We start from the raw sequence: 25,499 nt of genomic DNA on the forward strand, positions 1-25,499 counted from the left end.
AGGCTGAGGTGGGAGAATTGTTTGAACCTGGGAGGCGGAGGCTGCAGTGAGCCAACATAGGCCACTGCACTCTAGTCTAGGCAACAGGGCAAGACTCCATCTCAAAAAAACAAAAACAAACCAAAAAAATTTTCTGATATTTTGTAGTTTATGTTGGAGAAGACTTCAAAGGGATAATGAGCAAAAGGCATACAAATAACTTGTTATAAGGCACTTTATTAAAATAAAAGTGCTTACATCCCTTTAATGCATTAATCTATTTCCTGAATAACATGTGTAATATTTGACAAATACTGTATACCATCTGTCCCTTATAATAGGAAAACATATTATTTTAATGTTTGTTTGCTCCTCCCAATTTTTACTTTTACTCACCATGATATTGCCTGTAGTATAGATAACTGACCTTAAAAAAAAGGGGGAAGAGGAAATTTCTAGCTAGTGTTTTCTAACAGCAATTGCCAAATGCTACAGAAACCATAAAAGAAATTCAAAGAAACATCCCAGGTAACTTAAATTAACACCAGTTTTGAGAAAACCATTTTTATTATCATTACCACCCAGCTTATCTGTGCTGGATTATGAGCCAAATGGCCAGATCTTCTAAAGAACATCTACATAACATTTCTTTCATGTTTCAAGAGATGAAAATAACTGTACAAGGTTAAGTACAAAAGTACACAAGACAGCAGACACGAAAAAAATCCATGTATGAGATTTTATCCCCACCTGCAGCTTTTTATATTTGAAAAGTAGAATTCATGAACTAAAAAATATTGTCCTTCTATAGTCCTGTCAAGTTTAATGGAAGTGGGTTTAACCTGATTACAACACTAACACCAGTATCACTGATCTGATATTTACAAAAATTCGGATTTTTCAATAAATTAAAGTCAATGCAACACCCATGCAAGCTAGAATGCTAGCTGTTTGGTGAACAAGGACCTGACATCAGAACAAGAAGTCTATAAAGTCCCAAACTTTACAGGTGTGATCTTTTTCAAACTGCATCCATTCCTCGCATTGAAGATGTGAAACCCAAACCCATTCCTCTTTGTGTGTGGGTTTGTGATCTTGCCATTTCATACTGAGCATCTAGATTTCTAAATACTTCTTCCTGTTGCTTGAGAGTCTTGTAACTTTCTTCATCAACTGAGCTACAACCAGCTTCATCTTCACTCTAAAGATTAGATAGAAAGCATACAATGAATTCAGATAGAAATAAATATCTCTCACTTGACACTATTATTTTTTTTTGAGATGGAGTCTCACTCTGTCACCCAGGCTGGAGTGCAGTGGGGCCATCTCAGCTTACTGCAACCTCCACCTCCCAGGCTGAAGTGATTCTCCTGCCTCAGCCTCCTGAGCACCTGGGATTACAGAGGCCCACTACCACACCCAGCTAATTTTTTCATTTTTAGTAGAGACATGGTTTCATCATGTTGGTCAGACTGGTCTTGGACTCCTGACATCGTGATCCACCCGCCTCAGCCTCCCAAAGTGCTGGGATTACAGCCATGAGCCCCTGTGACTGGCCCTAATTTTTGTATTTTTAGCCACCATGCCTGGCTGACAGTTATTAAGTTATACTTCTGGCCAGGCATGGTGGCTCACGCCTGTAACAAGGCGGATCCCCTGAGATCAGGAGTGTGAGACCAACATGGTCAAAGTCTGTCATTACCAAAGAAAAAGAAGATACCAAAGAAAAAGAAAAAATTATCTGGGTATGGTGGTGGGCACCTGTAATTCCCAGCTACTTGGGAGGCTGAGGCAGGAGAATTGCTTTAACTCAGGAGGTGGAGGTTGCAGTGAGCCGAGATTGCACCATTGCACTCCAGCCTGGGCGAGAAGAGGGAAACTCCGTCTCAAAACAAAACAAAAATCATACTCTGGGGTACGTATTTGCTCTCAATTAATTTCCATTCATTATTAAGCACCTCTAAAGTGCAAGGTAATGTTCTTTCTAGGTCTGGAATACAGCAGGGTGTAATGAAAATTAACTTTAGTATGATGGAAAAATACCATATAACATGAAGAACATGTCAGGGTATAAATGCCACAGAGAAAAGTAAAGTAGAAAATGGGGATGGAGGCTGGGTGCAGTGGCTCAGTACTGTGATCCAGGGCTTTGAGAGGCTTAGGTGGAAGGACTACTTGAGCCTCAAAGTTTGAGGTGCAGTGAGCCATAATTGGATCACTGTACTCCAGCCTGAGTGACAGAACAGGACCCTTTGTCTCTCAAGAAAAAAAAAAAAAAAAAAAAAAAAAAAAAAGTGTGTGTGTGTGGGGAGAAGAGTGGGTAGGGGAGATGGGAGGGTTTTCAAAATGGGATTGCTTGTTATTTTACAAAAGGTGGTGGGAAACAGCCCAAAAAGGTATCACCTGAGCAAAGACCAGAAATAAGAAAATGAGGGAAGAATATGCAGGAGGGCTAAGAGCTAATGCAAACATCCTCTGGAACATTCGAAACTCACCTTAATACCCATCAATTTCCTAAATTTCACATTTTGGTCCTTGTTTCCAAAATTCAATTTTTCCCATATTTCAGCAGACTGGGATTTGTCCTGTTAAGAAATACTAAACTTTAAAATATGTCAAATTTAAATATATTTTTTAGGACATGAAATCTGTCAACAACGTAGCCTAAATTAAAAAAAAAACAAAGCATTTATGGCATTCAATCAATGTAAGTTTAATTATTTAAAGTCTTAAGAAAGAGTAAACAAAGAAATACAAGCAAGAGGCTGGGGTGTAGTGGCTCATGCCTATAATCCCAGCACTTTGGAAGGCAGAGGTGGGCGGATCACCCAAGGTCACGAATTCCAGACTAGCCTGGCTAACACGGTGAAACTTTCTGTCTCTATTAAAAATACCAAAAAATTAGCCTGGCATGGTAGCCCACGCCTGTAGACCCAGCTACTCGGGAGGCTGAAGCTGCAGTGAGCTGAGATCACGCCACTGCACTCCAGCTTGGGTGACAGCGAGACAATGTCTCAAAAATGATAAATAAAATAAAAAATGGATTCTTTTCCCATCATAGACCTTTTTTAACATGAAATTTTTGTGATGGCAAATAGTGTCATTTGCAATTAATGTCATTTGTCATTGCAAATAATGAAAAAAAAAAAGTAAGTACCTCATAATCTATGAAAAATCCTAAACCAAGTAGCCTCTTTTCTTTAATACTTCTATGATAATATCAGTTGTCCTTGAAAGCTTGACTTTGATCATGTATGTTTATTTCAATATTTAATAAACTGGCAAATTAGACTATCCAAGGTTTTTTTGAGACAGGGCCTCACTTCGTCACCCAGGTTGGAGGGTGCAGTGGCATGAATTTTTTTTTTTTTTTTTTTTTTTTGAGATAGAGTTTCACTCGAAACTCACTGCAACCTCCACCTCCCAGGTTCAAGGTATTCTCTAGTCTCAGCCTTCCAAGTAGCTGGGATTACAGGCGCCCGCCACCACGCCTTGCTCAGTGGCATGATCTTGGCTCACTGCAGCCTCTGCCTCCCAGACTCACTCAAACAATTCTCCTGTCTCAGCCTCCCAAACAGCTGGAATTACAGGTGCATATCACCACAACCAGCTTATTTTTAAATTTTCTTTTTAGTAGAGACAGAGTTTTGCCAAGTTGCCTAGGCTGGTCTCAACTCCTTATCTCAAGTGATCCACTTTGCACTGGCTTCCCGAAGTGCTGGGATTACAGGCATATATCACCCGTGCTTGGGCACCCCAGGTTCTTAAAAAGAAAGGTAAGCCCAAAGTAATCTTTTTCTTTTTTCTTTTGAGACAGAGTCTCGCACTGTCTCCCAGGCTGGAGTGCAATGCTGCGATCTTGGCTCACTGCAACCTGTGCCTCCCAGGTTCAAGTGATCCTCCTGATTCAGCCTCCCAAGTAGCTGGGATTACAGGCGCCTGCCACCATATCCAGCTAATTTTTTGTATTTTTAGTAGAGATGGGGTTTAACTATGCTGGCCAGGCTGTTTTTAAACTCCTCACCTTGTGATCCGCCCGCCTTGGCCTCCCAAAGTGGGATTACAGGCTTAAGTCAACGGCCAAGTAATCTTTTTCAATCCAAATTTGTTTTCCTTAGCAATTACTAATTAGGAATAAATGATAGAAGAGCAGAATAAGAGAACTTACCCCTTCTTTCTTGCCCTGCCAAAGCATTTTCCTTTTTTTCTCTTGTTCAGCAAATTTCATTGGATTTACAGCTGCTGGGTTATAGTAGCTAGGTACAGCGATTCCTGTCTCTGCCAAAGCTTTAGCTTGCAGGGCTGCCATCTGAGCTGCCATGGCTATCTGAGGTGTTACTTGTGTTCCTGATGCTAAGAGGGCAGCAACATTGAGAACAGAACCTCCAGTAGCTGCAGCTGCTTGAAGAGAATATAAAAATGGATTTTAAAACATAAGCAAACCCTCTGATTTACATTAATAAATGGCTTATTAAAAAAAAGCTACCAATGTGTAAAAAGGCAGGATTTTCACCAAATATAAGGAAATGACTATTAGCTCACAAGTGTTTAGCAAACACTTGTCAAGTGTGTTCATTAATGGACAAATTTCTGCATAAAATCCTTGATATATATGTGCAACCACACTCCAGCCTGGGCCACAGCCTGAGACTCTGTTTAAAATAAATAAATAAAAATTAAAATTAAATTGGCCAGGCACAGTGGCTCACACCTGTAATCCCAGCACTTTGGGAGGCCGAGGTGGGCCAATCATGAGGTCAAGAGATTGAGACCATCCTGGCTGACATGATGAAATCCTGTCTCTACTAAAAATACAAAAATTAGCTGGATGTGGTGGCACACGCCTGTGTGCAGTCCAGCTACTTGGGAGGCTAAGGCTACTTGGAGGCAGTGAGTCGAGATCATGCCACTCCACTACAGCCTGGACAACAGAATGAAACTCCATCTGAAAAACAAAACAAAACAAAACAAAAACCCTAAAAAACAAAAGACATCTGTAGTGACAACTACAGTGTTACATAAACAAAAATAATCATTACTAATTTATCAGCAAAAATTATCCAAATGCACCACACCAGAAACAAGCTACAAAACACTGAGGTGAGAAAACACTAAAATAAACTTTTCAGTGTACTAATGGGAAACAGAAATCACAGGTGATTTTCTTCCTATTTTTGTCAATTTTTCTACAAAAAGCAAGCCAAACTTCCTTAATAATGAGGGAAAAAAAATAGGCTGGCCGCAGTGGCTCATGCCTATAATCCCAGCACTCTGGGAGGGTGAGGCAGGAGGACTGCTTAAGCCTGAGATCAAGAATAGCCTGGGCAACAGGGCGAAAGGTCCTCACTACAAAAAATAAGAAAAAATTGGCCACGCGTGGTGGTGTGGCCTATAGTCTCAGCTACTCGGGAGGCTGAAGTGGGACGATCACTTGAGCCTGGGAGTTTGAGGCAAAGTGAGCTATGCTGGAGTCACTGAACTCAAGTCGGAATGACAGAGTGAATTCCTGTCTGAAAAACAAAACAAAAACAAACATGCAAGAATGCTAATCGGGATAACCAAAAAAGAATTAAAATTAAAAAAATAAAAAATTACCCGCAGCTATTTCTTGTTGTTTTTGTTTTTCAACCATTTCCTTTTCTCGCTGTTCTTGTAATTTCTTTGCCCTTTCCAACCTGCAAAAGTAATTTCAATACATTTAAAATAACACAATATAAAATATGTATCTCTTCTCTCTATACGCGTATGTACAGAGACAAGCCAATTTCCATAAAATTTTAAATATTTAACATCCCTCCTACAGCTGGTATCTGCAGGTGAAGAAAAAGCAATCATTCATAATGGTATAAATTACAGCTGAAGGATATTGCAAGAGTGGGTTTAAGCATTTTTGAATTGACTAGTCAGAAACAGGCATAGTTTTTATAGGCAGTTCCAATTAAAAAGTGAAGAAAAAATTCCATCTTGCAAGTAACACATTGAGAGCTGAGTAAATTTTAAGGCATGGTAACTAGTAAAGAAATTCATAGAATTATCAAAATGTTTCTTGAGGGAGATCAAGCCAAGATAAGGCAGCCAATCAAGACATTCGGTAACTTTTTATATTAAACAGACCTTAGTGTAGTCTTCAATTTAATAAAAATAAAAAAGCGAAAACCAGAAGGTCAAGCAAACCTTGCCATTCTCTGTGTAATCTATTAAATTGGGAGGAAAACTTGTCTATATTAGGAAATTATTTTTAGCAGTTGAGGAAATTTGTCATTTACAAAGGAACTGGTAACATGAAACAAATTCATTCCAAAACAAAATGAAAATTGTTCAGTCTAGTTAGTGTGCATATTCCTTAAATTCACTAATGAGCATGCACACCAAAGACACTGTCAAGTTTACTCTTCCTATACAGCAAGTAACAGTTAACAGTATCTTCACAATGAATTCCTTAAACTCTTAAACTTCATAAGGATTCTCCAATTTACCAATCAAGTCAAATGCCACTACCCCCTCTTTAATATGGTGTAAAGTGGCAAGGAATGAGAAAAACATTGTTTTTGTTTTGGGGCACTATGGGTAATATAATGGTAATACAGTGGTAGTAAATTGGATTTAAGAGTTGTTGAAATTGGCCAGGCGCCGTGGCTCTTGCCTGTAATCCCAGAACTTTGGGAGGCTGAGGTGGGTGATCGCCTGAGGTCAGGAGTTCAAATCCAGCCTGCCCAACATGGTGAAATCCCACCTCTACTAAACATAGAAAAAATTATCAGGGTGTGGTAGTGGACGCCTGTAATCCCAGCTACTTGTGAGGCTGAGGCAGGAGAATCACCTGAACCTAGGAGGCAGAGGCTGCACTAAACTGAGATCGCGCCACTGCACTCTAGCCTGGGCAACAAGAGTGAAACTCCATCTCAAAATAAATAAATAAATAAATAAAAATAGTTGAAATTTACACAAAAGTAATTTAACAAGCTATAATTTTTATTCTCTTTTATGAAATACATGCATGGAAGGCACAGCATAGACTTGATAATACTTGTATTATCTTTGATAATACAAGTTTGTGAATTAGTAGTAACAATAAAATTTAGGTAACAGGCTGGTTAAGGTGGCTCATGCCTGTAATCCCAGCACTTTGAGAGGCCAAGGCAAGAGGACTGCTTGAGGCCAGGGGTTCGAGATCAGCTTGGCCAACATGGCGAAATTCGTCTCTATGAAAACAAACCCGGGCATGGTGATGAGCATCGGTAATCTCAGCTTCTTGGGAGGCTAAGGCATGAGAACTGCTTGAACCCAGAAGGCAGAGGTTGTAGTGAGCTTATGCCACTGTACTCCAGTCTAGGTGACAGAGTGTTAGACTCTGCCTAAAAAATTTAAAAAATGAGGTCACTGATCTGAAAACTATTTCCTAAACAGTTTTAAAACCTGACATTTAAGACCAAAAAATAACAAACATAAAAGGTCTATAACATGGTAGCTTAACAAAAAAACCCTCCAGATTTCAAGGTAGTCAAGGAATAATCTGACATTCTGAAATTAAAGGACTGTATTTAAAACTTTATCTGAACGATCACCAAGCAGTCTAAGTCAAAGAATTTTTGGATGCTAGTATAACAGCTTCACTTTAAAAAAAAATCCAAAAACGAAAGCATAATAGACTTATGACATTCAAATAAATAACTTAAGGGCTTAAAAAATATGGCAGTTAATAAAATTATAATTTAGTATAAATTAAATCCTATTTTATAGCAAATTGTTTCCTAATCTACTGGTAATAGTTTCAGAAAGATGATGTGTGTGACTACAACTGGCTGCATTAAAATGGCCATTGAAGATTTGGAATTAACACCATTCACTAGGGTGAATGGAAAGAAGAGGTGAGCTCACGCTTTTGCTGCTGTTCAACTGCAGTTTCTGTCATGCTGGGTTCCCAGGGCAGCACCACCAGGTTACACTGTGATACCAGCCTGGGCAACACAGGGAGACCCCGTCTTCTCTACAAAAAATACAAAAATTAGCCAGGCATGCCTGTGGTCCCAGCTACTTGAGAGGCTGAGGTGGAAGAACTGCTTGGGCCCAGGAATTCAAGGATGCAGTGAGCTGTCATCGGGTGGCACTGCACTTCAGCTTGGGCAGGACCCTGTCTCAAAAAACAAAACAACTTAATTTTTTGTAAAGAGAGGAGAAAAAAAAAAGAGAGAAAATTCAAACCTAAAAAGATTGTTTTTCAAAATATTGGTAATGCGCAAACAAGTGCTTGTATTTTATTTTGCTTTTTGCCTTTCTATGAGACAGTTCTTTGAATAGTTTTGCAATTTCAATTATACAGCCCTCCTGTGTGTGGTTCCACCACTATCATCTTTGAAACAACAGAAAATTAATTAATTAATTAATTTATTTATTTATTTATTTATTTATTGAGACTGAGTCTCGCTCTATTGTCCAGGCGAGATCTCAGCTCACTGCAACCTCTGCCTCCTGGGTTCAAGCAATTCTTGTGCCTCAGCCTCCCGAGTAGCTTGCCTGTCACCACACTGAGCTAATTTTTTTATTTTTAGTAGAGACGGGATTTCACCATGTTAGCCAGGCTGGTCTCCAAACTCCTGACCCCAGGTGATCTGCCCACGTTGGCCTCCCAAAATGCTGGGATTACAGGCATGAGCCACCGCGCCCAGCTGAAACAGCAGGAAAAAAAAAAAGTTATTTTATAGTTATCAGGAATAAACTTACGAGATCAAATAAACTGGCTTATAATGTCTGTTATTTGCCATCTTCAAAATAATACTGACAGAATACTATTGTTTCAGATATTTGTCTATTTGAGGGAGAAAAACCAAAAGTAAAGGAAAAGTCATTTTAATGTGAAAATAATAGTTCTTTTGGTGACAACACAAAAAGAAGAAAAAAAAATAGTTCTTGAACCCGATTTGATAGTAAAAAAAAAAAAAAAAAATTCAAAGGCAAACTTAAAATATTTGGGAGTCTAAATTGAGAAAAATGAATTAATCACAAAGGGAAAAACAGAAATTGTTGTAGACGTCTCAATCTTTTAATTGTGCAAATATTTAAGATGAAAATTAAACTATTTACATAGCTCTAAATCACAAATATGCCAGCATATTTACTATTAGATTTAAGTATCTGAATCATTCTCTTACTGAAAGCATTCATCTCATCCACACAATTGAGCATCTATTTAAGGGTAAATAGGAACAAGTGAAGAAATACACACCTCCTAGCTAAAGCTTCTTGGGCATCCATTGCTGTGTTTCTGCCTCTGAAGGGAGGTGGACTTGGAGTCCGGCTTAAACTTCTGCTAAATCTTCTCGGCTTTTCAATTCTCTTCTTTCTATCACTGTAGTAAACCATATTTCACATGTCATATTATGGCCAAGTCATACTATTTTGTTAATAAGAAATCAACTACGTTTACAAAGTTCAACAAAAATTCCAATGATACAAAAACATTTATATTTTGAGATACAAACATTTAAACATCTGTGTTACAGCTGAACTCACTGGAAACAACAGTTGTTTGTTTCCAACTCCCTCATCCCCTTTTAAGAGACAGGGTCTCACTCTGTTGCTCAGGCTGGCCTTGAGTGATCCTCCTGCCTTAGCCTCCAGAGTACCTGGGTCTACAGGGATGCCCCACCACATCTGGTTGTCTCCAATCTTTTGCATAGTACATCCAATGCTGCAAAAGCCAGCGTTATACATTAGTCATTTTGTACTCATGTAGGTCAATATGTATATCATAGGAATTCTTCCTACATATTTTAATCTATAGTGAATTTGTAGATGGTTTTCAAAAATAGTTATCAACCACTAAAAAACTAGATGTGGGGCCGGGTGCAGTGGCTCACACCCGTAATCCCAGCACTTTACTAGGGTGAGGTGGGCGGATCACCTGAGGTCAGTAGTTTGAGACCAGCCTGGCCAACATGGTGAAACCCCACCTCAACAAAAACACAAAAATTAGCTAGGCATGATGGTGAGCGCCTGTAATCCCAGCTACTTGGAAGGCCGTTGCAAGAGAATTGCTTGAACCTGGGAGGGGGAGGTTGCAGTGGGCCAAGATCATGCCATTGCACTCCAGCCTGGGTGTCAGAGACTCCATCACAAACAAACAAAATGTCAGTGACCAAAACAGCCAAAAAAGCAAATAAAAAAATCTCTTAATTGGTAAGGTTTAAATTAGTAAACTACTACAAACTAGAACCACTGACTAAAAATGTGTATTTTAATCTTTTACACATTGACCTAAGTTGCAATAAATCAACAAAATAGTATACTATCTTATGTAAATAAGCAGAGAAAATCATTGAACAATATTTATAAAGTTTTCCTTCTGTGCTCTTTATTGTGTATTTCCCATCTCAACAAAGCCTCCTCTCAGCAATCAAGATAAATCTGAATTTTGTTCATTTACAAATAAAATCTGAGGTAGTCTGTACAGCACAGTAGGTTAAGCATATGAACGGAATTTGTATTTAGATGTACCTGAAACTGGGTCCTGGCTCTTGCACTTAATATGATCTTGGCTCATTGCAATCTCTGCCTTCTGGGCTCAAGCAATTCTCTCACCTCAGGCTCCCAAGTAGCTGGAATCACAGGTGTGTGCTACCGTGCCAATCTAATTTTTTTGTATCTTTTGTAGAGGTGTGGTTTCATCATATTGCTCAGGCTGGTTTTGAACTCCTGGGCTCAAGGGACCTGCCCGCCTCAGCAGGGTTACAGGCATAAACCACTACACCTAGCCAACATAGGCCTATTCACACCTGCACTCCCCAAGAGATTTATCAATCACATGAGAATACTTGTATTTTTATTCAAGTAATTAGGTCTGTTCAATTGTTAGATGATTAAAATAATTTTACCATAATCTATAAATTCTATTTATCATGCCATAGATTTACCATAATCTATAAATCCTATATAGATTATTTATTATAGATTTATAAATAAATCCTATTTATAGATTATGATAAAACATTACCTAACAAATCTAATATTCTCTTACTGAGAGAAGAGAAATGAACTCTCTGAGGGGCCCATTAAATTTTATAAAGATGATGGTCACCTACCGACTCCTACTCCGTGTCCTACTCCTGCTTCTAGTCCTATGCCTGTGTCTTGATCTTGAGCGAGATCGAGACCTGATCCGCCGTTTTCTTTCCCTGCTTCTGGATCTTGATTTCTTCCTCTCTCTGCTTCTGGATCGAGATTTCTTCCGCTCCCTACTCCTGGATCGAGATTTCTTCCGCTCCCTGCTTCTACTACGATGGCGTCTGAAATTAAAGTGCACAAATTTTAATTATTTAGAGTTGTTTCACTTATATGCATCATAAATTAGTTATCTGTAGTACTGCAATTAAGACAAGTAATTAAGTACATGATACTGTTTACAGAAAGAGTGAGGTTTTCAAAGGAAATATAAACTAAAAATGGACCTTCATGTTTGATAATCTGTCCCAGAGAATATAGTAAAGCTATTAACATGTCAAACATGTTCAATGTATCCTATCCAAATTTATGATTCTATTTAATACTCTTTCCACAGTATTTACAAAGCTTAAGTAAAATAGTATATCTACTGAAAATTTTTGAGTCTGATACCATGCACGAATTACCCACAGACTTCAAGAAAAAATCTACCAAACACCATTCATAAATTTGAGCTGTGATCCAGTTTCTCAAAAATCTTTTTATCTATATTCCAACATCAAAAAAGTCTAAATTGCAAAGTTTAGCAGAAAACACTTTCTATATCACATCGATAATGCAAAAAGACTGTTTACTGTCTTAAACTATACAGTTTAACGATATGATTTTTTTCAGTGCAAAAGAGATTAAGTGGTAAAAAAATCTCAGCTGGGTAGAGTGACTCACTTCTGAAATCCCGGCACTTTAGGAGGCCAAGGCGAGTACACTGCTTAAGCCCAGGAATTTGAAAACAGCCTGCACGACATGGACAAAATGTCTCTACAAAAAATACAAATAAATTAGCTGGGTGTGGTGGCGCATGTCTATGGTCAAAGCTATTCAGGAGGCTGAGGTGGAGCACTTGAGCCCTGGAGGCTGTGCAGTGCGCTGAGAGCACACCACTGCACTCTAGGGCAACACAGAGAAACCGTCTCAAAAAAGAAAATCTATGCTGGGCATGGTGGATCACTCGAGGTCAGGAGTTCGAGACTAGCCTGACAACATAGTGAAACCTTTTCTCTACTAAAAATACAAAAGTTAACCACACATGGTAGCACACGCCTGTAATCCCAGCTATTCGGGAGGCTGAGACTGGAAAACTGCTTGAACCCGGGAGGCAGAGATTGCAGTGAGCCAAAATCTCACCACTGCATTCCAGCCTGGGGGACAGACTGAGACTGTGTCTCAAAAAAAGAAGAAGAAGAAGAAAATCTAGCCATTAATTGAATATTAGTTATCCCTTATGTCCGATTCTCAGAAACCATTTTTTCATGGTAAGAAAACAAAGCCCAAAGCCAAACCACCCCCCACCCCAAACAAACAAGAAACACTCCCTATTTTTTTTGGGTATTGGTGGGTCAATGAGAAGCTTTATGTAACTTAAATCTTGTTATAAGGTATTAAATTATAATACAAAATGACTTACCTTTCACGAGACCTAGATCTTGAGTGACTTCTGCCTCTTGATGACTTTCTTTCTTTGCGTTTGTGCCTGTCCTCACCATTTTCAGATGAATTCAGTCGCTCTCTTCCTTTATCAGAAGGATGTTCTTTGTCATTATGTTCCTCAGACTTGTGTTTCTTAGAGGATTTATCTTTGGATTCATGTCTTCTTGCCTGTTTTAAGAAGAAGTTGGTTCTTTCAGGAAAATAGTGCAACAAAGAGAGTTAGTATGGGTATCAGTAGACAAAAATGTTGTGATGCAACATTAGTAACCTTAGGAGTGTGTGGCAAATAAAAAAAAGATCTAGTTTCACATCACCCAAATGTTGCAGATATAATTACTATTTTTTCTTTACTATAAAAACCCAAATGCAGTTCCTCCCAAACTATTTTCAATTACTACAATAGAAACAATGATTTTCAAAGTTGAAATATTGAAAAGCCATTATGCCAGACAAAAGAGGAATCCCTTAGGTTTATCTAAAATAATATAGACTATGTATATACATCAACTTCTAAATCCGGAGTACCTCATATTAAGTAAACAATAATGGAGATAATGACACAAAAAGTACACCAGAAATGCATTTCAATTAGGTAGCTAAGAATAATTATTATGAAGCACTAGTATTTTCAATAATTTCAAATTATTTTACACAGAGATGCAGTGTCCCTTTTATAGCTATACTGCCGGCTACATCCTCTAAAAGACAGCTCTTGATTTTCCTCCCAATGTCTACACTGTGAAGCAATCTCTTTTCATCTTGCAGTATCCCAATAGGCTTGGAGAAGTATTACATTTCATGTACCTAGGGTAGAAATGGCAACTGTATGTTTCAGTTTTAAAGAAACCAAATTAGGTATAACAATGAACCCATATGCTATCACACAATACATACTGCCCCCATACTTTAAAAAGATCAAGGTTTTCATATGTGCATTCAGAGACTCAGCTAAAATTAACTGCAAGATCAAATCTCATCCTACCGAATACCAAAGTAGGAAGTGGTACATACTATAGTTCCCTACACGAAGGTTTGTCAAATCCATCTTGCAGCAAAAGCTTAAAATACTAAACATCTCTGAATCGCTAAATTTTAAATGTGGAAGGAAACTCAGTTCCTCTAATTGAATCCCTTTATGTGTAACTAAACAAAGATCTAAAGTTACGAAGCTACATGCGTAAGCTGAACCTATACCCCATGTTTTTCTAACGCCCAGGCTACCACTTTTCCACCATAATAGGACATTTATGTTTCCCAAAATAGGTCACAGCATATTTGTTTCCACTCAAGATTAATGTTTCTTAAAAATAAAACTTGGCCAATCATTTTGGAACATGCATGATGATATAGCTGAAAATGATCATAGTATGTAATTTATTATTTGCAGAAAAGTAAGAGACCTGGAGACCCAAGTATTTAGTTTCACTGCCAGTTCTCTATACGAGCTTACAAAATAAATTGTCCTTGGTTTTGCTATAAAGAGGCAGACTGGAAAAGTCTTAAGTGGTTAAACTTCTAAAGGTTTTAGAGTTTATTTCAAACCAGTTTCTCAAACATAACATTACTATTAATTTAAAAAAAAAAAAAAAAAACATTAAAACCCTTAACTGATTTAAGATATATTTAAGGGAAATAGGAGTTTGAATGACTAATAGTTACCTTATCATGAAGTAGGCTTATTATTTTGCTATCTGAGTCTGCAGCGTCTTCAGTTCAGTCTCTTCGCGCATTAGCACGCTGAGTATGATTTATTATAGAAATGTTATCATGTGAGCTAAACAAAATAGTCATTTTCACAAAAACTCTCCTAAATTAAAAATTTAACAGAGCTTCCATTAGGGGAAGAGGTGAAGTCCCTGCCCACATTTTTTTTTAGGAGTCCCTTGCCCAGTCCCCACAAGACTCTTCTCCCTTTCCAGCTACTTCTACTCTTCCTTGTTGGCTCATTCCTTGTCTTCTTAGGTGGGTGAACAAGTAACTCCTCTGCAATACAGCTGTTGCTTTTCTTTTTCCTCAAGTTTTGCTGTCACCATCACCTTTTCAGCTGTCCCTCACTCAAATCTTTATTTCAAAATTTAATAGTACTATTATTAGGGAAACTGAACTAGTTTGTAAAAGAAAAGAGAACTCTTGTTACCTTTCATAAAGAAAAAGCAGCCCACAGATATCTAGGGTATTGCTACGTAAAGATGATTGCTGTTTAAAAATCCTGAGCAATTGTCAGGCACCAAGAGACTCGGGACCTCAGATTAATGGAAGCTCTGTGTGACAGGCCTAAAAAAACCAATTATATTCTTCACATGAAATTTTTATTGTGAATATTTTCACAATATAATAAACTTAAGGTTTTGAAGGTACTTTTCACATAAACATCTTCTTCAAAACTGATGAATCAAAATCATGCTCATTTTAGAATCCAATTAACCTTTTAAATTTCAAGTTTGGTACTTACCTTGGCAATGTCATATATTCATACAAATTTTTCTACCAGACACTTTTTAAGTATTTAAAAGTACCTATTCACTACAAAGTGTTAATTACCTCTTTGCTTCTGCTCCGGCTCCTGTGTTTTCTTCCTTCATTATCTGTGAATACACACAAAAATATTCACCATAAACAGAGCTGGAGAAACATCACATCCTGAAAAAACTCCAACGCTGGAGAAAAATTACTTGTTCTAATAACTAAATTTTTTAATGGTGGGGTGGGATCATTCTACATTAATACTACACATATGTAAAACAAATCAAGAAATCGGAGCAAACCAGGATATAAACCAGGCCAGATACATATTTTAAACAGTCATAGACCTTTAGTATTTTACATACATTCTGACAAGCCTATCTAGTTTCCTAATCTATAGTAAATTTATAAGGGGGTTTGGTAGGGAGAGGTAAGCCATTAAGAACAAAAAAAAAACTAAAGAAAATAGAGGCTGAGGCTGGACACGGTGGCGCATGCCTGTAATCCCAGCACTTTGGGAGGCCAAGAGATCGAGACCATCCTGGCCAACATGGTGAAACCCTGTCTCTACTAAACATACAAAAAATTAGCTGGGCATGGTGGTGCACACCTGTAGTCCCAGCTACTCAGGAGGCTGAGGCAGGAGAACTGCTTGAACCAGGGAGGTTTAAGTTGCAGTGAGCTGGGATCGCACCACTCTACTCCAGCCTGGTGACAGGGCAAGACACCGTGTCAAAAGAAAAAAAAAAAAAAAAAAAAAGAAGAAAGAAAAAAGAAAATAAACAGGTGAATTATATTTGGTATTTTCCAACATAGCTAAACTCTTTCTTTACTAAAAATAAAAAAATTAGCTGGGCATAGTGGCACATGCCTATAATCCCAGCTACTTGGGAGGTTGAGGCAGGAGAATCTCTTGAACCCAGGAGGTGGAGGTTGCAGTGAAACAAGATAATGTCAGAGCATTCCAGCATGGGCGACACACACTCCTTCTCAGGAAAAAAAAAAAAAAACAAACAAAAAAAAACCATTCAAAATATTACAATACTAAATGGTTTCAAATACACAGATGAAAATTGCATTCTGTAGGTTATCTGGAGGCACAAAGAATAACCGGAGTCCAGGCACTTCAACTTGTAAACTCAGAACTATTTTAATTTCTAAATCTCTTCATTCAACAGCAATGCTGACTTTAAAAACAGTGAAATACGGCCGAGGCGGGTGGATCACGAGGTGGGTGGATCACGAGGTCAAGAGATCGAGACCATCCTGGTCAACATGGTGAAACCCCGTCTCTACTAAAAATACAAAAAATCAGCTGGGCATAGTGGCGCATGCCTGTAATCCCAGTTACTCAGGAGACTGAGGCAGGAGAATTGCCTGAACCCAGGACGCGGAGGTTGCGGTGAGCCAAGATTGCACCATTGCACTCCAGCCTGGGTAACAAGAGTGAAACTCTGTCTCAAAAAAAAAAAAAACAAACAAAAAAACAACAAAAAAACAAACAGTGAAATACTGTCTTCCACATCACTTTCGCCTTTTTTAAAAAAAGGAAATATAGCCGGGTGTGGTGGCTCATGCCTGTAATCCCAGCACTTTGGGAGGCCGAGGGGGGGCGGATCATCTGAGGTCAGGAGTTCCGAGACCAGCCTGACTAATATGGTGAAACCCCATCTTAAAAAAAAAAAAAAAAAGGAAATATGGAGACTTCCCAAATGTCAAACCCCTTGCTTCAGAAAAATTCTACCATTAAGTTAAAAAGAAAAACAAGAATAAAAATGTTTTTGTAACTTACTTCAAAGAATAAATAAGTCCAGAATATACCAGCGTCCAGGTTACATCTCTGAAAACACTATTTTGCCAATGTTGAAAGAATAAAATTTAAACATCTTGGGGTTATTAAATACAATAACCCAAATTTAAATATGTATTCTTATCTTTCAACAGTTACAAAATTTCTGCATTAGGACATTTGTATTTCTTCTAATTGAAAAATTATCTAGAGAATTATCAATATATTTTCATTATATATTCCTCAGCTGGGGAGAACATTTATTCTTCAACAAACTAAATGTATGTCTTTTTTTTTTTTTTTGAGGCCAGAGTCTGTCAAATAGGCTGGAGTGCAGTGGTGCTATCCGGGTTCACAGCAAACTCCACCTCCACAGTTCAAGAGTTTCTCCTGCCTCAGCCTCTTGAGCAGCTGGGATCATAGGCATGCACCACCACGCCTGGCTTAATTTTTGTATTTTTAGTAGAGACGAGGTTTCACCATGTTGGCCAGGTTGATCTTGAGATCCTGGCCTCAGGTGATCCACCTGCCTTGGCTTCCCAAAGTGCTGGGATTATAGGCTTGTGTCGCCATGCCTGGCCAACAAACTAAATGAATGTTTTCTTATACAACAGGTCTATATGTTTTACACAAATGCTGATAGTTGTTGCAACCTCTAAGAATCATACCTGACTTTCGTTTTCTTTCTCTTGACCTTGATCGTGATCTTGAATAATGATGTTTTGAAGCTCTAGGAGAAACAGATACATCTGACTGCTCTTTTTTCTTATCTCTATCTGGTGATGTCTTTTCTGGGGCTAGTCCATCTCGTTCTGTATCACTAGCCTAAAAGTTTAAAGACAATGATTAAAGTTCTTAATTACATTTAAAATGTTTTCAATTCCTTAAAAGAAGAGGGACAAAGGGACGGAAGACAGCCCCCGTCTAATCAATAAATCAGAATGGCTGCTTTCCAAGTAACTAAATATGCTTTGTACACTAATAAGCCTGAATGACTTGAAATGATGAACCTGATACCAAAGCGAGACGTACATTAACTTTCTAACGATTATTTTTAGAACTTTTAAAAGGCAGTTAGGAATAAGGGCTCCAAGTATTTCAAATAAACATTGAAGCAGAGAAAATATAGTCCTTTTAGATGTGTGAACACATTCAGCTGTCCTTACCAATACTTTTCTCTTAGATTAGCATACATGTAAAATATTAAAAATGTGTTGTTAAAGCATAGATACTCAAGACCATAAAATCCTAAAAGAGACAATGCCTCAAGAATATTATAAAATAATAAACAGAAAATTAACTTACCTATGTGAGAACCCCATCTTAATTTCATTAACCCTCTTTAATGAAAACAGCCCCGTGGCACAGTGCTGCTGCCAAATATGGTCTGCCTTGCCTCACATGTGCTCTGGGCTATGAAAACATTGCTTCTGCTTTAAAGCATTTTATAAGTTAATTATTACAATATAAGTTTTACAAATCTCAACTAATGCGGAAGGTAGACAATGGCTGGTTATCTGACCAGAGAATATGAAAATAAAATCATTGATACATCTGAGGAATTGATTACTTAAGAAGAGTTGGCAAGCTAAGGTCCTCCTCTAGTTTCTGTATGGCCTTCAGCTAAGAATGGTTTTCACGTTTTAAATAGGGCCATTAAAAACAAGCAGGGCCAGCACTGTCGCTCACACCTATAATCCGAACACTCTGGAAGTGGAGCCAGGCAGATAACCTGAGATGAGGAGTTCAAGACCAGCCTAGCCAACAAGGGGAAACCCTGCCTCTACTAAAAATACAAAATTTAGCCAAGTGTGGTGGGGTATGTCTGTAAGCCCAGCTACTCAGGAGACTGAGGTGGGAGAATGGTTTGAGTCCAGGAGGCTGAGGTTAAAGTGAGTTAAGATTGCGCTACTGCCCCCTCCAGCCTGGGTGACAGAGACTCTTAGGGGAAAAAAAAAAAAAAAAAAAAAAAAAAAAAAAAACACCAAAAACCCCAAAACAAAACCAAAAAACCAACCAGCCAAACAAAAAACAAGCTAGCAAATAAAAGAATGTGTCAGAGACTGCACAAGGCCCACAAAGCCAAAAATATTTACCATCTGGCCCTTTACAGAAACAATTACGGACTTTTCACTTAGACCATCAGAAAGAATCTGGATTGAATAAATAAGGAATCAAGATACAGTCTTCAGCAGGAGGAATCACATAATGGAGAACTTCTTCCCTTAGGAAGATTAGTTCGGAAATATCAAGTACAATAAATGGGGGTATTGTATTTTAACAAAGCAGGTTGTGAGAGGTCGCATTACTTCAAGTATGTACTGAGGGTCAAAAATGTGCCAAAACCAATGCTAAGACTTAGGGAGTAAAGCGATAAATAAAACAGAAAGGATTTACAATTCAATTGTGCTGAAAGACATAAATTATGTGTTATTACTCTAACAATGGTATAAAAACAACAGTAAGAAATAAAGTAACTACCATGGAGGCTCTCATGCCAGCATACTGTATATGGACTTATTTCTCCAGTCTGGGTGACTTCTGGAACCATAAAATTTTTATGCTAAAGGTTTTCATCCCTTAGAATAGAGTTCAACTTTCCCATTTCCCTGATGAGACCCAGCAACAGTAGCTGACTCGCTTAAAATGATTCTCCATCTCTATCTCTTTGTTGTTTTTATTACTAATGATACTGTATCATTAAGGATGATTCTGATTTTTTCCACAATGAATACCAGACATTTTAATATATATTTTTCCTCATCATTATCCTTAAGGACTATTTCAGATTCATCCATTACTTGCTAAGTACAGCTCACACCTGGTAAACAGAAGTGATCTCAAAAATCACTTTCAGTGCATGACAATTTACTGTCAGAGATAGAATTCCTCCAAGTACTGGCAAATCCCATTTACTTTTGCAGAGAACAAGACTAGAAGTGAAAACAACCTTCGAATATAAAAGCTAGTGCTTAGCCTAGGCAGTAGCTGTCAGGCAATGGTTTATCTAACGTTATGCTTAACATCACAAAGCTGGGCAACAGAGAAACCACTGTGACACAGGCTAACTTAAACTTACATCAATCATTTTCATCTGTAAAATATGCTATGGAACAACAAAAACCACCTTAAACATGAATGATAGGTGGCCACTGAGGCCATGGAAAACTTTTATTTCCCTGAGGAAATCTTACAGCAGCATAGTGCAGGTATCCAGGAAAAAAAAAAAAAAAAAAAACGACTGAATATTAAAATTGCTCTGAAAATTTCTAAGCTTTAATTTAGTACAAATCTATGTGTATACGTTAAACGTTAACTGTAAAACAGCCTTCTATTCCAGCACTGGCTCTAAGAGGCAGCCACTTTAGTTTCCTACAAATTTATATTTTGTTGCAAACACCTAATAATGGCTCGAAACAAAGTAGACAAATCTTTTTCCACTACCAAGGAGGTAAGCACTGGATTGAATACTAGGCCACTTCTCCAGGGGATTGTCTTTTTATTTAACAAGGCACGGCAGAAGCAAATGCTTGAATTCACTTTTAAAAATACTGGAACCCGGGCAGGCGCAGTGGTTCACACCTGTAATTCCAGCACTTTGGGAAGTCGAGGCGGGTGAATCATCTGAGGTCAGGAGTTCGAGACCAACCTGGCCAATATGGTGAACCCCCGTCTCTACTAAAAACACAAAAAATTTCGCCGGGCGTGGTGGTGGGCGCCTGTAATCCCAGCTAATCGGGAGGCTGAGGCAGGATAATCGCTTGAACCCGGGAGACGGAGGCTGTGGTGAGCCGACATCGTGCCACAGCACTCCAGCCTGGGCAACAAGAGCAAAACTCTCCATCAAAAAACAAAAAAACCTGGAACCCAAGAAAAATAGTATTATTCTTTAGTATATACTGAGGCCCCAAACTCTATAAACAAATGAAAACAGTAAGTAAAAAAACTGGTCTAAACTCAATCAACTAAATATCTGGAGGTGAGTGGGGGCGGGAGGAAGAAAATCATTTGCCTAATTTCACACGTTCAAATTGTTGGGAAGAGCAAACTTTAAAATTTTCACTACGTTTAATAGTTATAATTATCATCAAGAATAAGGTATAATTTAGTCAGCAAGAAGAAATGCAAAATCTTTACATTTTCCTTTTAACAGAATAACTAGAAACGGAATAATCACATTGTAACGTGGATTCGTCAGAATTGGGCATCTTACACACGCGGCAGGCTTATTGTTCAAAGTAATCTACAAATTGTAGCTCGTATGGGGTCAAAAAGGTTTAAATTTAAAGGGACAAGGTCAGTGACAAGACTTAACTATAATGCTTCTCAGACTTCAAATTGATTACATCACGGACCACTTCAGAAACCGCTCATCAGTCAGAATTGGTAGTAGTTCCACAACATTTTAAGTTGAATTTTCACTCCCTTTTAACAATACCTTCCTCTAGCTCATTACTACACAATAAATTAGGGCTTACACTGGCAAACGCTAATTAAAATTATGCAACTAGAAGCATCTCATTGGAGCGTACCAAAAAAAAAAAAGCTACAAGTCTCTCTCTTCTTCTTCCATACTATCCCTTACAGACACCCCCTTTTTGACTCAATACTTTTCGGAGACCACTCCTGATCGTCTCTTTCCCAGCCCCTTTCTCCACCACCGCAAATTCTCAGGCCCTAAAATACTCAGTATAAATCACTGGCCAGGATGAATAAGCGAAAATGGAGAAAGTTCAGTGGGGCAAAAAGGGACGTAGCGTTGGAAAAGAGAAGAGGAAAGTTCTCGAAAAAAAAAGGCACTCCCTGCGGCTCCCCACCCCCATCGACAGCGCCTTACTTCCCCCTCCCTACAGCAGGCAGCCATGATGGCGGGCGCAGAAGAAGGCCGCGGCGCCATTTTGTCCACATACACACACAAGAATAAGGCTCTGGGAACTGTTCACTCACACTTTGGAAAGTAGCAGAAAAGTATCCCTGGCTTTAAACTCAGATTCGGTACCTACCGCCATAGTTCAGAGTCCCGGCCGCTAGAGCGGCGCCTACACTTGTCGCTTTCAACAGTACTGGCCGCTCCGAAGCTTCGCCTCAGACTAAATCGCAAGCGCGAGAGACCCGGATGGCACAAAGGCGAAGAAGCCCGGTGCGTCGCACAGCTTGCTGGGAGGAAACAGGGCGGTAACAAGAGTTTCCATAACAACGCATTTCGAAGCGGTGATTGGGTGTTTTTCAAAGGGGCGTGTAAGGACAGCAAAGAGGGCGGGGCGAAGAATACACCCTAGGAACGCGCAGTCGGGAGAACGAAATGGGCGGAGCTCAGGGTGGGGCAACGTCTTATTTCGAGTCTAAAGTAATCTTGGTCTCGTCCGGCCGCCGTAAAGGGGTTGGGTCTAATGTTCTGCCGCCAATTTTAACTTGTGGGATGAAACCCAAAGATTAGAGGCGGTTGCGTGAGTCTGGAAGAGGGACGAGATACTTAAGTGTTCCTCTTTAGTTTCTTCACTTGCAGGTAAGGACGGGGAGCTGCGCTGTGTACGGAACTGGGGGTGCGTTCAGGACGAAGTAGCTGCAGCCTCTGCTCAGTTCCTTTTGTTCTCCCCTTGACGCCGGCAGGAGAGGTTGGTGTCGGTTTTTGCTGGCGGCGATGTCCGGCGGAGAGCGTTTAAGTGTGGAGGCCAAACTGACAGTGTTTCATCTTGCTGATTCTCTCCTATTCGCGCATCTATTCTGCATTTCGCCGCCAGAGTGATCTGAAAATACGTATCAAATCAGGCCATTCGTTTGCTGGGTTCTCTCCCCGCCCCCAACCCCTTGCACTGAGAATAAAATTCAGTCTTGAAGTCGAGGTTTTATTGGGCTTCACTGATCTCTCCCTCACTGTTTCCTGCCCTTGCTTTGACCCGGCAGCAGCGTCAAACGCTTCCGAGCCTCTGAGCCTTTGCACTCTGTTTCCTTTGCCTACATCGCTTTCCGCCTGAGCTTTGCATACTTCTTGTTATTCAGGGCTCAGCTCAAATGTCACCTTCCCTTTCCAAACAAATCCTTCAGCGACCCCTCACCTTATCTATCTAAGCACTGTTTCCTTAAAATCATTTGCACTTTTTGTAATTGTGCATTTACTTTTTTTTTAGAGAGGTAGCATAACAATTCAGTTACCTACTATTTTATTTTTGTCCGTTTTTCCCGCAAGAACATAGACTTCATAATGGCAAAAAATTTTGTGCTTTGTTCACAGCTATATTCCCAGTTCCTGGAAAGGTGCCTGGCACATAATAAGTAGGTATTCAATAAACGTTTGTTGAATAAGTAAATTTGGCAGTTCTGGGCTGTTTCTCTATTTCACAGATGTGGGAAATTGAGATCCATAAAGGTATTGACTTCAAACTGTCCCTCCTTCGTTTCCTCTCTCTCACCCAAACACCAGCCATTAAAACTGTTTTCTATTCTCCAAACATGTTTTGTTTCTGTTCCCTTGTTTATGCCCTTAGGAAGAACTCTTCCAACATTTAAAAAACTATGACCTTCAATTCTCAGCCCACGTGTTACCTGCTTCCACCAATATCAAATTAGCTAACACTTAAAACTGAATGTTTGCCATGAACCAAGCATTATTCTGTGGACTTTTAAAACTCAAAACATTGGGAGGTTGAAGCAGGAGGAATGTTTGAGCCCAAGAGATCAGGGCCAGCCAGGGCAAAATAGTAAGACTCTCAAAAAATCAAAAGTAAAAAATAGAAAACTCTTTCAGTTGGGTACAACTGCCTTAGTCCCTTGGTATTGGTATCCATGGGAGATTGGTTCCAGGACCTCCCACAGATGCCAAAACCCTAGGATGCTTAAGTCCCTGTCAAAAAATGGCATATTATTTGAATGTAACCTTGCAACATCTGCCTGTATACTTCAAATCATCTCTAGATTACTTATCTTGCCTAACACGATGTAAATGTAATATGCCTGTAGGTGGAATCTAGGGATGTGGAACTTATGGATATGGAGGGCCAACTGTATAAATATATATATTTTTTCCAAGACGGAGTGCAGTGGGGCAATCTCAGTTTACTGCAACCTCTGCCTCCCGGGTTCAAGCCATTCTCCAGCTTCAGCCTCCCGAGTAGCTGAGATTATAGGTATGCACCATCAAGCCCGGCTAATTTTTTTCTATTTTTAGTAGAGAGGGGGTTTCGTCATGTTGGCCATGCTGGTCTTGAACTCCTGACCTCAGTTGATCTACCCACCTAAGCCTCCCAAAGTGCTGTGATTACATGTGTGAGCCACCATGCCCTACCTGTATATTCCTATTTTACAGATTAGAGAATTGAGGAACGGAAAGATTAAGTGCTTACCCAAGGGCAACTTCCTAGTCATTGTGAAAAAGCACCAAGTCAGAAATTGTTTCTTCCCTGTGCTATCCCTCTTATAGCTATTAAAACATACTTCTAGTAGCACTTATCAAACTAATTGTAATTATTTCATTATTGTTCCCCACCAGTCAAGGATTGTTTTTCTCCTTAGTGTTCTTTTCCCACTCAGACTCCAGATAAAATGATTTATATAAATCTTTGCTTGTTGAGATGGGTAAATGACCCTCCTAAGGTTTCAAGCTTAGTCTTTGGTCCAGAAACCTAATTATTTTTTTCCTTTCCCCTTACCATTTTTATTTATTGGATAAGAATACTATGATAGTATTAATGGACTTTTTCTGAACTTCATCTGAAATCTTATCCTGTGATATCTCAGACAATCTGGCATCTAAACCTACACTGTTTCCTGCTATATGGATTTAACTTTTATTTCAAATGAAAACTTAGTATAATTCCAAACTAGACACCAAAGTAATGGAAGCTCCAGGATGCATTGGTGAGATCAGAATTGTTGGTCTGTGTGTGTAAACCAATACGTTGTTCTCTGGTAATCATCATAGCTCTAGTTCCATTTATGTTATTGGCTCAGAGTGTTTAGTGGCCATAGCAGTAACAAGAAGACAAAGATGTCTGTGTATGTTAATGTTAGGCTTTGGTTTTTGTTTTGTGAGTAAGCTTTCTAATTTCCTGAGGAACTGAGTTCCATGCAACAAGATAATTTGGCGTCTAATTTTATGTTGTTACAGGAAAGACAGTGGTTCCTGACTCAGGAAGACAGTCTCAGAAACATGTGGAATGATATTGAGCTGCTAACAAATGATGATACCGGAAGTGGTTACCTAAGTGTTGGTTCAAGAAAAGAACACGGAACTGCTTTATATCAAGTAAATTTGCTAATGAAGATCTCTTCTGAAAAGGTATTGATTATTACAGTTTCATTCACATAAGTTTTACTGAGTGCTTAGTAGGCATAGTAGCCCACAGTAAATGTTTTGTGAATGAATGTAGCACTTGCTCAGGGAATCAAGATTCAGTCTCAGATTGCTAGAAATTCACATCGGAATACCCCCTGCATCATGTGAAGATCAGTATTTTCAAAACTCTTGATATTTCATGCGTACAAAATGTAAGTTGATACAAAGAATATCCACCACTTACTTGGGAAATAAAATGCTACCAATAGAGTTGAACGCTCTGAGATTCATCCCTAACTCTGTGTTCCTCCTGTTGCCTACCAGAGTCAAGCACCTGCTGAATATGAGGTT

General features: G+C 38.9%; 2 protein-coding genes across 8 annotated transcripts in view; one reads left to right on the plus strand and one right to left on the minus strand.

Moving 5' to 3' along the window:
* Positions 1 to 196: 196 nt before the first annotated feature.
* On the minus strand, positions 197 to 22,045 carry RSRC2 (arginine and serine rich coiled-coil 2). 6 transcript variants are annotated; one of them, XM_032242784.1, is made up of 11 exons: positions 21,880 to 22,045; positions 17,545 to 17,701; positions 15,166 to 15,209; positions 14,284 to 14,361; positions 12,602 to 12,814; positions 11,058 to 11,261; positions 9,203 to 9,325; positions 5,575 to 5,654; positions 4,148 to 4,377; positions 2,475 to 2,564; positions 197 to 1,180 (listed from the first exon to the last, which is right to left on the minus strand). In XM_032242784.1, exons 4-11 carry the CDS (start codon positions 14,289 to 14,291, stop codon positions 1,001 to 1,003), a joined length of 1,128 nt encoding a protein of 375 aa, XP_032098675.1. In that variant the 5' UTR covers positions 14,292 to 14,361; positions 15,166 to 15,209; positions 17,545 to 17,701; positions 21,880 to 22,045; the 3' UTR covers positions 197 to 1,000. The 6 variants fall into 6 exon arrangements, with proteins under 6 accessions (XP_032098675.1, XP_032098655.1, XP_032098648.1 ...); XM_032242764.1 differs by having other exon boundaries at positions 4,148 to 4,380; XM_032242757.1 differs by lacking the exon at positions 14,284 to 14,361 and having other exon boundaries at positions 12,602 to 12,792.
* A 182-nt stretch (positions 22,046 to 22,227) lies between these two features.
* Positions 22,228 to 25,499, plus strand: part of KNTC1 (kinetochore associated 1) — a 102,567-nt gene continuing 99,295 nt past the window's right edge. Inside the window, exons 1-2 of one of the 2 annotated variants that reach the window (XM_032242737.1) lie at positions 22,228 to 22,382; positions 24,971 to 25,151. In XM_032242737.1, the coding sequence (XP_032098628.1) occupies positions 25,023 to 25,151 (129 nt within the window). In that variant the 5' untranslated portion in view covers positions 22,228 to 22,382; positions 24,971 to 25,022. The remainder of the gene's footprint in view (positions 22,383 to 24,970; positions 25,152 to 25,499) is intronic. The other variant, XM_032242728.1, reaches the window with a different exon arrangement.

The sequence above is a fragment of the Sapajus apella genome, unplaced genomic scaffold (genome assembly GCF_009761245.1).
Source record: "Sapajus apella isolate SASKATOON/1434 unplaced genomic scaffold, GSC_monkey_1.0 scaffold2, whole genome shotgun sequence".
Taxonomy (NCBI): domain Eukaryota; kingdom Metazoa; phylum Chordata; class Mammalia; order Primates; family Cebidae; genus Sapajus; species Sapajus apella.

Bases quoted from the DNA above. Each gene is read 5' to 3' on its own strand.
- RSRC2 (XM_032242749.1), bottom strand. The intron at 11,262-12,601 runs GTAAGTCATTTT...CTTTAATTTCAG, and splicing joins AGATCTAGGTCTCGTGAAAG to ACGCCATCGTAGTAGAAGCA. The intron at 9,326-11,057 runs GTAGGTGACCAT...GGTTTACTACAG, and splicing joins AGGACACGGAGTAGGAGTCG to TGATAGAAAGAAGAGAATTG.